This window comes from Macrobrachium nipponense, chromosome 40 (genome assembly GCF_015104395.2).
Source record: "Macrobrachium nipponense isolate FS-2020 chromosome 40, ASM1510439v2, whole genome shotgun sequence".
NCBI lineage: Eukaryota > Metazoa > Arthropoda > Malacostraca > Decapoda > Palaemonidae > Macrobrachium > Macrobrachium nipponense.
In genome coordinates, this window is record NC_061101.1 from 3027226 (window position 1) to 3041056 (window position 13831).

The following is a 13831-nucleotide window of genomic DNA, read 5'->3' on the forward strand; positions in this document are numbered from 1 at the left end:
GTGGCCTAAAATAAAAAAGACAAGAATCTAGTGGGCTTGAATATATTACCCTTGAGTTTGTGTGGGGACCCCCGTATCCCCCAGCCCGGTAGCACAACAACCTGTGCAGAATGTGATAGTCCCAGTACGTTTCATATACCCAACCAAACCGCTTTTTATCTCTGAATTATATATAAGCCGCCTGGGGGCTCAGTTCATATTGTGGCAGTCGTATAGTACCAGCGGTGGCGGTGCATGGTGTCGGAAGCGTTAAAGCTTTTGTTATTAAACCGTTCTGCTCTTAAGCGTTTTGAAGGAACTCTCTCTCTCTCTCTCGCTCCTCTCTCTCTCCTCCTCTCTCTCTCTCTCTCTCTCTCTCGTCCCTCTCTCTCTCTCTCTCTCTCTCTCTCTCTGTTACACTTGCCGATCGTATCAGCCAAGCAAGTTTTGGGAGTGATCGAATGAGAAATGAGTCTAGCGCTGTGTTGTAAATTTGATCCAACTGGTTTTCAATTGTATTATTTTTTTTTTAACTTTTTTTTTCCTGGGATTCCCGAGTTCCTTCAGTCACCATCTCCTGGAGACCTAACCTTGTAACCCAAAATAATGCTTATTAGTGTTACAAACCTTCGGTAGTACTAACAAAATTTGAAATATTCACATTGTGAAGCATTAAAACGGAAGTGACAGAGTGGATGGATTGAAAGCGTTTGTGAAAATAGCAGAAGAAATTAATTGGCATATTATAAACACAGCCCCATTTCACCCCTTTTGGAGAACAAAAACCAGTTCTGTGCCGAGAAAAAAAGTTCATGTTGTTAGCCTGTAAGTGTTTTGGTGAAATTGTTTAATGATTGCAAGTGTCCTCTGTTGCAAGTGGATACAGCGCATATATAGCCATTTTGAATAGACATCTATGATAATACTCCAAAGCACTTAATTTTTTTTTTTTTTATCCTAACAGAAAAAATAAGAAATAAGAATAAATCACACTCCACTCATACCAATGTGATAATGAGGTTATCGCCAACAAGGAGAGCAAGACAAAAAAAAAACCATTTTGAGAACAACAAAGTATCATGAAAACAAGGACGCAATTGGCCAGGAAATCGAACATGAAAAAATTACGTATTAACTAACGTCAAGAATACCTTCCATTTACGATATCATCATTTGCACGCAAACCTTGTTTCGCGTGGTAAGGCATTCGTATAGGCTTTCATCTACTTATATATATATATATATATATATATATCATATATATATATATTATATATATATATAGATAGATTTTGCATTTTTGCCCCCGATTATATAAAGGTTTACATCCTTGTTTACAAACTAACGGCAAATTCGTGACTGACAAGAAATAACTAAATAAATAATCAAATAAATCAAAACGGAAATTTACCCAGGCTATATTCCTGTTGTGTTAAAAGCAAAATGCTACAAACACCCGGTGGGGAGAGATGATACAGAGCAATAAAGAATGTGACCCATATAAAAGAAATAAGGAAAAATAAACTAGACAACGCAATTACAACTATATGAAACCAGTCTCATGGGAGCCTAAAAGCTAGGCCTAAAAGCTCAACCGAGTTCTCTTATTTAAAAAGACACTTTCTCTCGGAAATCATTATTGCAAATTGACAAATATAATTATATAATAACATCTGCAGTTTCTAATGTTCCGTCAAAATGTCACATCCTTGTATCTTCCATTCTGTCACTCGTAACATTGATATGTCTATGTTTGAAGCTTTAAAGTGGCACTCGACCATAATTTTCGTCACGGGAGATAAACATGCATGTCATTTGCAACATTCAAAGGCACTGATCATGCCGTTATATTGCGCGTGAAATTGCACATTGCTATCGTCCAATTGCTGTTATTTAATCGTTTTTACTTTATAACTTTTTTTGTGTGTATTACGAAAAGACGCTGTCACAGTTATCATTTATTTATTTCTCCTTTTATTACAATTTTGTTTCGTGATGTTACAATGCGGTTATATGAAGACTGAAACACCCCTTTTCATTATTTGTAGGCCTGTGGTACAAACATCAAAGCACCGACGATGCAAACAATTGAAAATGAAGAAGAGTTGGAAGAAGAATGGTTAGGCCTATGAGGAAATATAGAAGCAAGGACGGAATTCCAAAGCTTGGAAACAAAGGAAAAAAGGTGACAGTTCATCCGTGCTATGTGTATGAATGTGCAGAAAAAGTAAGGAATATGGAATTGCTTATAGGCCTAGCAAGGCATGCAACAGTTTTATAAGAGTTAAATTATAAAGTAAACCACTTTCCATTCCTGACAATATACGAGATGATCGAACTTTCAGGATTAAATAGAGAGAGAGAGAGAGAGAGAGAGAGAGAGAGAGAGAGAGAGAGAGAGCGGAGAGAGAGAGAGAGACCAACTGCCATAGCTAATCAGTTCTATTATATATACAGTAGAAACACTTGCTTACACCAGCAATGGATATGTGGGACCGTGATGTTTTGAAGTGCGTTATTAATTCTGCCCACGTTTCAGGTCTAGTTTCAAACAACTCTCTCTCTCTCTCTCTCTCTCTCTCTCTCTCTCTCTCTCTCTCTCTCTCTCTCTCTCGGGTCTAATGCGACTAGTAAATTGTAACAACGTCTGAGATGCTGAGTTCGTCTGTTTGAACTTGATTTCCAAGATCGAAAAACTGTTTAGTTCCTCATCTACAGACGAACTCGGCGGTTACGATCGTAAAAATGATGACGATGAAAAACAAGGAAAAATAAAAGTTCGAACTACTGCCAGAACTTGATATTCTTGATTTTACAAGGTCGAACGCGTGGTACACATAATGCCCATAATCTGTGAGTACGTAGTTTTAAGTCCATATGCTTACGCATGGGTTTATACGTATGAATGCATAATACGCATAGCTTCTGTATTGATACGCATCCGTACGTATAACATACAATTACCCAAGGTCTAGACCAATTGTAATCACCCCTCATACTCTTATGAATACGTACGTTTAGATTTAAGTATAAATGTAATCTTAATCTTAGGAATTTATAATCTCATTCACATATGCCTCCTTATGTGTATGTGTGTGTGTGTTTGTTCGCACATATGTAAGTATTTTGTGAACTCAAATTACGGTGCTCTTCAGGGTTTTTCAAATAATCACCATGCCAAAGATAAGTATAGTCAATTCTCGCGAGTAAGCACATTCTTAAATTACGTGATTGAACGTATGTTTTTTTTTTATGGAGTGGCTTAATCAAATTACATTTTTGTTCATAGTTATTTTAAAACTTTTCTATTGTATTTCTCGTATACTTACATACATACTACATATTACATGTTGTCGGGAGAAATCTATAAGAGATCTTTGCCCAACCCACTTAGTATGGTGTAGAGACTTTTCTTGAGCAGCTGTAGTACTACTACCTTCGTCCACAGCAGCCACAGGATACAGAAAGAAAAAAGTAAATCCCGCATTCTGTACATGTTGGCTTCATATGGTCGGGCAAGTAATACACCAGGTATGCAAAAGGTTATTTTTATGAGCTCTTCACCTACCATGTAGGTGGTCTATGAATGAATGTTTCCTAGGAACAGTGATGTGATGTTGTAGGCCTATGTTCATATTTTATTTTTCAATTGGCAGGATATATACGGTAATGTTCTCTCTCTCTCATCAGAAAAGGTGTATAGTCTTGATTACTTTATACCATATAAAAGTTTCAAACGAAGCCTGTTCCAAAGAATCCAGTTTCTTTTTCATTGTGACTTTTTTTTTATGTGGTGACATAATTGACATTCGCCCGGGAACGGAGAGCGTAAAACAAAGAAAATGAGGCGTGCTGTTTACCGAGCTGTTTTCTGTTACACCTGTTCACATACCGTTCGGTTTCCTGTGTTTTGCACCACCGTTCCTTGGATGCCTTTCTGTAATGCACAAGGCAGATGACACAATGGAATTATGAGAAAATGAGTCGATATTGAGTAGCGCGCTTTTGAATAACGTCTTTAAGTAACATTCATGATACCTCGAATACTTGGTGACGTCCATATAAATATCTCCATAATCTTTCATCAGCTATGGCTTACTGTCTTTCATCCTAGGTGGCAAAGCACGTGACTCACTAGTTATTAATGGACGGTTGCCTCACTGGAGTACAGTACGTCTCTCCCCAGAATTAATTAATGACCGATACCAATCTTGAGTTGCCACCAGAGTGAAGGAACAGGTAGAAACGTAGCGGATAATTACAGACTATTCTCTAACGTCACGGGCTCTATTTCAAATAAGATCTATAAATCCGCATGACTGCAGCTGTTGTTGAATCATAGTAGAGTATGGCGTCGCAGGGGGCGTGATCTTACCCCGCTCCCCCTGGGCCCACCAGGCCACCACACAAGAAAAAAAAACAAAAGACATAGCTGCGTCTTTGTGAAAAATCTTCAAATGTAGCTTGCGTAAATGGGTCCATATGTCGTTTTCAGTGCCTGTGTTTATGTTGGCGTATATTTTATTGGCTTCTAAAATATTGAATAATGGGAGATTTGTAGCGACATGTAAGGAGTTCGGTGGATAAATAGCAGAAATGCTTTCAAAAGAGAGTTAGTCTGCGTCCAGCAGAGACCGGACGAGCAGTGCAATGGGTGTGGCTGTGAACTCTCAGTGTAAATGGCGTTCTTATACCTAGCGTTTTGTTTCTAACGCCTACTTTCTAATCTAATAAACACCAAGAAGTGACAGTGCTTATGGAAACCTCGTTAACGGAAAGATCACGGTGGTGAATTGTGAATTATAGTGAACAATATATGTCGTAGGGAGAGCGTTGAAGTCTCCGTGTGCCGAATACGTTATCGTGATGGCCTCCTCCTCCTCCTTCAGGATGTGGTGGTGGTGGATCAACGCCATTATTATTTTCGGGTTCCTCTCCTTGCCCTCTTTATCCCAAGACCTGGGACGACCCGCCGACGACCCCAGGAGGATACCGTACGGACAAGATCAGAGTTGGAGGAGCGTGATTGGGAACAGAGTCCGTTTGCGGGACAAGTACAATCATCCGTAAGTTATAGTAGGCCTATTTTTTAATTTTTTAATTGTAAAATGATATCTTCTTCTTTTAGCGGTAACTCCTATCATAATTTGCGTATTGAATTACGCCAAATTTTAAATGTCTAGTAGGTATATAGCCTTAGTAATGCTTTTAAGATAAAGTTTGCTGTACGTAATTTGTTTTGAAGGAAAGGGAAAGTATTCGAGTCAGTAGTAGGTAGGCCTAGGGAAAATCTATAGGTCAGTGCATAAATATTGTTAGGCCTAAGCTAAGCATTGCCAATAAATAGTATAGCCATTACTATTGCGTATAGTAGTAGGTAGTACCTAGTATAGTATGAACTTGGCCATTCAAACCTATTCCGAAATGGGTAGCCTAATTGGCTGTTACTAGCTAGGTAGGTATTCTTAAATAGGTCCCAGTCCCAGGTCCAATTTGCTCACATTTATGTAGGACATGATTCAAAATAGGCTGTGGCACCTAGGTCTATGAGACTAGCCTAGTCAAGAAAGCAAACTCGAGACGATGTTAAACTTGAAAAACCTTAAGGTAGAGTCCTTTTTTTTTCTTATTTGTTTCCTTTAATTTATACTGGTGAGGGACATAGGCCTATTTAAATAAATCGTGAAATTGAATTTGAATCGTTGTAGCTATAGAATTAGAAAGATTGAACTAAGTTTGCAGAAATATATAGGGGCTAGGTAGTACTTGGCTTAAAAGCTACAGTTCACCCTTGAGAATAGTCATAAAGCCCTTCAAACCTGGATGCAAACAGCTAATTAACCAAAATAGTAAGTAGGAGGCACTAGGCTATTGTTGAATCAGCTTACCATGTAAAACAAGCTCTTAGACTGTGTACTACTAATTCTAACTAACCGTTAGTGGTTTGGCTACTCGTTGATAATCCACACGTACATGACCTAACCTGATTACTATAGGCCAATGCTGTACCATCTTGCTGTAATTAGGAACCCCAGAGATTTTTTTGTTTTTGTTCTTATTTTCTTAACTTGCCCTTCACTTGACTTAGAATTGGCTTAACAGCAACTTATGAATCACTCATGTACAAAGCATTTTAAATTTAATTAACCCTAGGTTGTTTTTATTAATGCCTCTCCCATAGTTTTGCATAATGATTTTGTACTTCACTAGCCTGCATATGAGTTGTGATGATTGGTTTTTACTTTGTGTACATTGTGTGTTTTTTTTTTTAGTAAACTACAATGACATTGGGTTGGATTCCTTGATCTTTCAGCTTTTCTGCTTGAACAAAATGGTGCGAATGAAATCCTCTTTGTCACAGGACAGAAAGGAGTGATAGAGTTAAGGTTTTGCTGGAGTGATAAGAGACCTGGCCTATATGATTGTCTACCCCGGGATCAGTAGGCTGGTAAGATGTAGGGGCCTTCTTTTACACAATTGAGCTGCCAAGTAACTTCACAGCAGTTTTGATGCCATCAAAAGGGTGTAATTTACGTGTGACTGGAGCTAATAGTTAGTTAGTTTATTGACAAAACTTACAATATAGTATTATGAATGATGAAAGTAATAAATTTATGCAAAATTGCATTGTTTTAATTACAAAAACATGAACATAATCTGGCATGACCTCTCATTAGGAGTATACAAAGGCTTTGTGCTCTGCAAAAGGAGTTCTTAAAGACCTGATCCCTCTATACAGAGATGTGGCACAAGTTGCTAGGCCTGAACTCTTTAGAAAAGCTAGTTACTGACAGCCACTTTAGACTGAGATCTTTAATTACTGAAAATTGTGCTAAAGGATCTTTAATTATTATTACCTTTGACAGTTTCATCACTGCATCTCCTTCAGGGGACATCTTTGTGGCGCTTTTCACTTTGTTATGGGATGATTTACATCACATGGGTCAATTTAATGGCTGCTGTATGCATAGGCTGTAGCACTTATCTTTCCTCTTCAAATTCTCCTAACTTATTACTGTACACTTAACAAAAGCCGAGTAACCCTCTGGTCAGCACAGATACCTTCATCTTGATATAAAATTCATGTCACATCTATCACCAACTGAAGTTCAGCAAGGATTACTAATTTCAGGAACAGGTTTGGTCTAGGAATGTACTTTCTTGTCGCAGTGCAGTATACATATATTGCTGCCTATATGACTTGTAGATGATGAGAGTAGCATACAGAAGTCTTGGTGTGTCGTTCTTAACTGTGTAGCATATAGTCAAAGAGGTAAAACTGTAAGCTATGAAGAAAACAGCGAGCTGGATGAATAATTAGATAATTGTTTTTAATTTAATATTCATAAAATATTATGTTGGAGTTTACTTTTGTGAAGTTTTAAATAAGCCTAACTACAGTATTGAAAATTTGGTGGGTAACAAACATCCTTGAGTTAGGTTGAAAAGTACAGATTTAATCAATACGTAACTTTAAAATGTGAATTTAGCATATTTTTCAATAAATCCTTTATCCTTAAAGGGAAAGTCATGCAGAAAAATAACCTTTGTTGTTAGTAGATAATTTTATTGTAAACATTTAAAATGGAGTTTGTGTTGATGGGCAGCACATATATCTAGATAGGATTACAAATGTAATTGTGACTTTGCAATATTTCTTTACAAGATTTTATAAATCCTAAGTTCTCATGAGGAAAATGAATCAGTGTAGAAAAATTATAACCGCTGTATTGTTGTTATTAAGTAGTGACTAAGCACGACTTCACTTAATTGAAAATTAATCACCTTTGCTCCTATCCTTCCATTTCCTGGTATTGAGGGCTGTTATCCATCTTACAAGGAGTACATATAATAAATGTAGAAGTACATTGGTCTTTTTGGGGAAGGGGTTGCTTTGTTATATTTGCAATAATGTTACAATTTTTGCTGAGAAGGTTTTGTTAACTTTAAATTCTCTATGGATGAGAATTTTTTATCTATTAAATGGAGTAGTTACAATTCTCCTACCATTAGCATAAGAAGGTTGTATGTAGTTAAGGAAAATGCCTGTTAAGAGCTGCAGTGAAGAAACAGTGAATTATAAAAACTCAGGACATGATTCTAGTGTATGATGTATTTGTAAAATCATGGGTCTACATTTGTATAATGTTTGTAAAAAGTTATATATATCAATCTCTGAGGATTGAAAAGATTGTTTAAACATCAGTTATGAAGTTTTCAAAGGAACGGTGATACTAACAATTTCCAAATAGAATCATTAAGGTAAATCATCGTTATCAATATCGTCTCTTTGACACCTGGCATCCTGAAGGGCCATTGCGAAATGCTACTTAGGTCTTTCTGGTGCTTTATCTAAACAAATTTCATAGTTCTCATTTGGGTGCCCATAGGGGCTTAGCTGTCACTATCACATATATGTAGTACTATTCTTTTTTTGGGTTGCACAAAGGACATGTCCAAGCCATTGCCATCTCCCTGTCATCATTATCTCGTCTACATATGGAACATGGATAAAAATTTTCCTTATGGTATCATTACTGTTTTTTTCTGCCATATACTTTCAGTATTCTTGTTAAAATTACAGTATGGAATCAACAAAATCATTTACACACAGTATCATTTTCGTACCATGATTCGTGTTTGTATAGTACAGTAGTAATGTGGATTGTACACTTGTACTAGAGTAGTGCTTAATCATTCATTTGCAGTTGCAGTCTTTAGTATTTGATATCCAAATGCTATTCAGTCCTCCCACTGTTTGATTTGTCTTTTAGTCTTTCACCAAATTCCAAACCAAGGAAGCTTCCGTTTAGTATCTAGTTCGTAAATATTTGAAAGGTTCACTCACAGTCATCTTTTAGTGCATACTCTGTCATTATTATGTCTTCTTTTTCTTAGATTCATATTAAGTTCCATTTCTTTAGGTGTATTATAGGTACATTGTATTAAGCTTTATCTATTGAATATGAATAGTCTTCTGTTAATGTAAGGTTTGTTTTATTTGAAACTTTTATTTTGTGGTAAATTATATTCCTCAAATTCCTTCCATTTATTGGTGTTTTTCAGAACGCACATGATCATTGCCTCACAAACTCTAAGACCAGGTTCGGTGTATAGAGTGGTTGTGAGCATCTTGTACCTCAGGCATCCTGTCGACGTACGAGCCTCTTTACAGAAGGATGGAGTGGAAGTTGCTTCAGGACGACAAGAGGTGATAGAGGGCTACCCAGAAACAATGCTTTTGCAGGTAATTTTAATACACTTGATAAAAAATGCTTCATTCCTGTCTCAGATAAAACCCTTCCTTGGGTCTCCTGTTCAGTGGTTCTGCCCTGTCAGGCTTTTTTAATTATTTAAAAAAAATTTTTTTTTAGTCTCTGGGTATTTGCTGGGTTTCTTATCTTCCCCCCATGTAAAAGAATGCTATCTTAATTGTAAAATATACCTCATGAGGCTTTAATCCTCAGAGGTGAGGCCAAAAACCAGCGTTGATGGACACTACAGACTACGAGTTGAGGGAAACATCCCTGGGACAATTGGTGGCACTGTATTTATGAATGACACCAGACTTCATTTTCAACTCGATTCTTGACCATTCTTATTCAGACCAATCGGCCCATATACACTGGAGATCAAGTTGGTGAGTGTATTGTTCTTGAATAAGGCTTGCAAGTTTACTCCTTTTTGGCTGGGTTGGTAATGCTATGCTATGCTGTTATTGTGCATGGAAAAATTAATGTATAGAAAGTGAATATGTGTAAATTACGTGATGAGATTATTTTTGCACCAGTATACCAGACATAATTTTATCATTCTTTGTTGCAGTTAAATTCCGTATTATTCTTCTAACTACCGAGCTCAAGCCTTATGATGATCCAGTGGATGTTTACATTTTGGTAAGGAAACAGTTAGTAAAAGCTAATTATTCATTCAAGATTGACTGATGTCAGGGAGCAAATCAGAATCTTGGAGAGTGTGCCGTATTTATAGAAATTTCTTGATTTTAGAAGATAGCCAATAGATATTTTAGTAGCTATTTGCTCTTTTGTATTCTACATACAGATTTTTGGAATTTTATGGTTGAAATAAGTTATCATAGGCTTTTTACGTTTGTACATTCATTAACTCAGTTGGCTGCTGTTGAAGATAAAAGGACTTTCCAGAAGTGCTTTGTAAATGCCTTATAACTTTATTCTTGAGTAAAATTTTAATGTGGAATGTTGTGCGGTATGGTTCTGTGAATTGAAACAAAACTTGAATAAAATGCTGAAATTCAGTCAGTCTGTATGCAAAGATTGGAGTTGTATGAATTGCTGCTGTTTATTGTCAAGTAATAGGAGGTATTGTCTGAATCATATCTGGTGAAATCCTTTTATTTTTAATCATATAGAACTGTAGTAAACAGTATGTATACACATTATATACTACAGATAGTTGATAGTGTAAAAAGTTGAATATAACGTAATGTCCTTTTGGGTACATATAATAGCAGCGTTGTTGTAATGGTGACTCGGAACTTTGTGAATAGACTGGAAAATTAATGTGAAAAACTTCAATAAGGAAATTATTTTTATATATGAGGAGATTGTACTTTTGAAATTTCCCCAAATATTAGCTTTTTCTATGTTGTAAAAGAAAAAAGTATGTTCTTAAGAATTTAATTTATTTATCTAATTTATATGTCATCGGTACTCGATAGGACCCAGATGGTTATGTCATGCGTCGCTGGCCTTCCCGTCCTACCAATGTTGGTGTGGTTTCCATGGAGTTTACTCTGCCATTCCTTCCGAAAGTTGGGTATTGGGGCATCAAGGCTTTAGTCAATGGTCAAGAAGAGATTCATCCAATCAAGGTTGAAAAATGGTACACTCCAAGATTTGAAGTAAGTTGTGCATCATTTTATTTATCTCTGTTGCATAAAATTTTGTAGCCTGATCTACATCATAATACTGTACAGTGGTTTTATTAATGTATATATAGCTCTAGCCTTCAGAAGTTACAGTTTTGTTATTGATACAGTGGAGAGAAGTTAATTGTAATTTTGTCCAAGGAGGAAACAAATGTTTGCTGTGAATTTGATGTAGTGTGTCAAGGGTGTAATAATCATTGCTGGTACCCAGATTAAGATATTTGATGCATTTTCAGGAAGTTTGAATTACTTTTATCATGATGAATTTAATTGTGAAAAGCAGTGCATACCATTGTAAGAGAATATTGATTCATGATTTGTAAATGGATTACGTGTGAAAATGGTTATATTGTTCAAGTAACAGGACATAATTGAGTTTGCAGCGAATACATTTGATTTTTATGTATGTAGTTTTGAAATGGTTGTTTTATGTAACACTGTAGTTAATGGTATCATAGATGGTTTGTTTGTATGTAATATTTTTGTCATAAAACTTGTGATTATCATTTCAAGAAAGGTGGTAATGCATTGGAGATATATATTCAGTACATATTCTTATTCATTTGACATTCTTGTTAATTATGATTACAAATGGCAGATTTAGGTAAGCAAGTGGGTAGAGTACGGAGTGAATATTTTGTTGATTTCATTAATATTTTTTAATATGTAAAATTTGCTCAGAACTTTGGACACTGAAATGTTCTGAACTTTGCCAAGGAGTGGATTCTGAATTTAGGAATATTTAATATGGTAGTTTCAAAAATAATTGTTTATTGCTTAAATTAATCCTTGTATTTTATGTAGGTAAAAGTATTCATGCCCAAGTACTTTTTGGAAACGGATGAAGCAATTACTGGGACAGCAGGAGGAGAATTTGGCAATGATAAGGGAGCATATGGCAATGCTACAATCAAGCTCTTCGTCAAGAATGACAGACTGCGTAACTGGACCTATGTTATGGAAGAAGTTGTCGATCCTGTAAGTGCTTCAAAGAACTTGATAGCTTGGCAACTTGCTTTACAAATTATCAACAATTGAGATTGCCATTTCCTTCCCAGAAAGGAATCTGAGGCATGTTTGTTGCTTTGTCAGTTAAGAGAATTGTCTAGCATCAGTTGGCCTCAGCAGCATTTGTTTTCCAGAATCACGGAGTTTGAGTACCCTTGTTCTTTCCCTTTCTGGGTTTTTAGTGATTCAAATCCCAGTTTCATTTGGCTTATCTGGAACTTTGGATTTGTAGAATTCAAATTAGCTAGCATCTACCATTTTTGTCCACTCAAATTCTGCCTTCATTACTTTTAGCACTTGACATATATTGTGGTAGCCTTAGGAATTTATTTTAAGATCTCTTTAATGATAAAAAATGCTCTGATTAATTTTACTTTGGTTTTGATGTTTACATAAAATAAATCAATGGTTGAATTTCATTACTCCCTTCTTGATATTGCTTAAGTGTCAAAGAATGAAAATTATGTGCAATGTCACAAAATTTAACTGAAATGTTTAGTTGATTTCTTATGAAAGACTGGTGTAATTTGATAGAAAGTTTGTTATTGCTTTTATTAACTATTAATAACTATTAATATCAGTAATGACCAAGAACTTTCCTTTTCAAGTTTGATGGAGAACATGAATTTAGTTTTCCAATGGACGAGATTTCCCAGCGAGTTCAAGATTTGGATGGTGCAGAAGTACGTATTGAAGCGCAGATCCAGGAGACCTTCATGATGCTGAACGAGAGTGGCTATTCTATGGCAAAAATTATCAATTCCTCAGTAAATTGCCGCTTTATTGGATCTCCGCCTTATATCTTTAAACCTGGAATGCCATTTGAAGCATCAGTAAGTATGGTACCTTTAAGGAAGTGATTTCTTGTGTACAATGCCTTTTGCTTTGCTTCTGTCTGGATAAGCAAGGCTGTGAACTTTGAGACTAACCTGTGTTATTAGGGTCTCTTTCTCTCATCATCAAACATAATTCTCTCTTTTTTTTAAACTAGGATGTTGCATGAAGAAGATAATAAGGTTGTATAATATTGCATAATTCAAAAGATAAATGATTTAGTTTAATCATTTTTATTTCTTATTTTTCTGTGGCTCCCAAGTTAGTTCATGAGTGTAAAAATGTCATGTTTGTATGTCTCATACCTTCCAGAGTATTGATATTTAAAAGGGAAATACATGCACTGCATGTTATCCTGTATAGAGTATCAAAAAATGAAGAAAACCTGTAAATATTTATAAAAAAAAAATGTGGAAGAGACTGGGTTAAGGAAGTAAGCAAAAGAATGTGGGCAAAGAGAAAAAATACAAGAAAGGAGAAAGATTAAGTGAATGAATTAAAGGGAAAAAAATAATATTCGATAATGAAAGATGAATTGAAAAAAAAAATTGATAAAAGATTGAATGTGTGAATGATAAAAAAAACATAGCTAATATGATTTAAAAATTTATTCTGTAGTGTAAATGTTGCATATAAAAAGAATTAATAATAAATTTTATTTTGTGTTAATAGCATAGGGACCACTAAAACCCTCTCCATGGTTTCTTGTATAGTTAAAGCTATTTATTTTCCAGGAGCTAAAGCTAATGCCGGTAGATTTTCACTCAAACTAAGCCTTTAGTATTTTGGAAATTTGGAGCTCAGTCAAAATTTGTGAAATAGAAGTCAGTGAAGTAGTATGTAACTAGGTCAAATGGAATTTTGTTCAAATTTCTGTTAGTTTTAAAAGGTGTTATCTATTTTACTTGAGAAATTTAATTATTTTGAACCAAACTGCTATCTTGAGTACTACATACACTAGGTTATATAGTATAGTTATTATTTTTTTCTTTTTTTTCATAAATCTGATTTATATCTATGACTGAAACATGCAAATATGTTTTGTGTAGTTTTAGGGTTTTAGTACTGAAGTTGCATCTCTTATTGTCAAGTTTCTTTGTA

The 13831-nt window shown here is 35.4% G+C and overlaps 1 protein-coding gene across 1 annotated transcript in view; it reads left to right on the forward strand.

Annotated features, from left to right (window-relative positions):
- Nucleotides 1-4149: 4149 nt before the first annotated feature.
- Nucleotides 4150-13831, forward strand: part of LOC135211881 (CD109 antigen-like) — a 30526-nt gene continuing 20844 nt past the window's right edge. The window contains 8 exon segments of the mRNA XM_064245100.1: nucleotides 4150-5045; nucleotides 9046-9226; nucleotides 9449-9554; nucleotides 9557-9619; nucleotides 9805-9875; nucleotides 10679-10861; nucleotides 11693-11866; nucleotides 12505-12729. Of these exon segments, the coding sequence (XP_064101170.1) occupies nucleotides 4846-5045; nucleotides 9046-9226; nucleotides 9449-9554; nucleotides 9557-9619; nucleotides 9805-9875; nucleotides 10679-10861; nucleotides 11693-11866; nucleotides 12505-12729 (1203 nt within the window). The 5' untranslated portion in view covers nucleotides 4150-4845.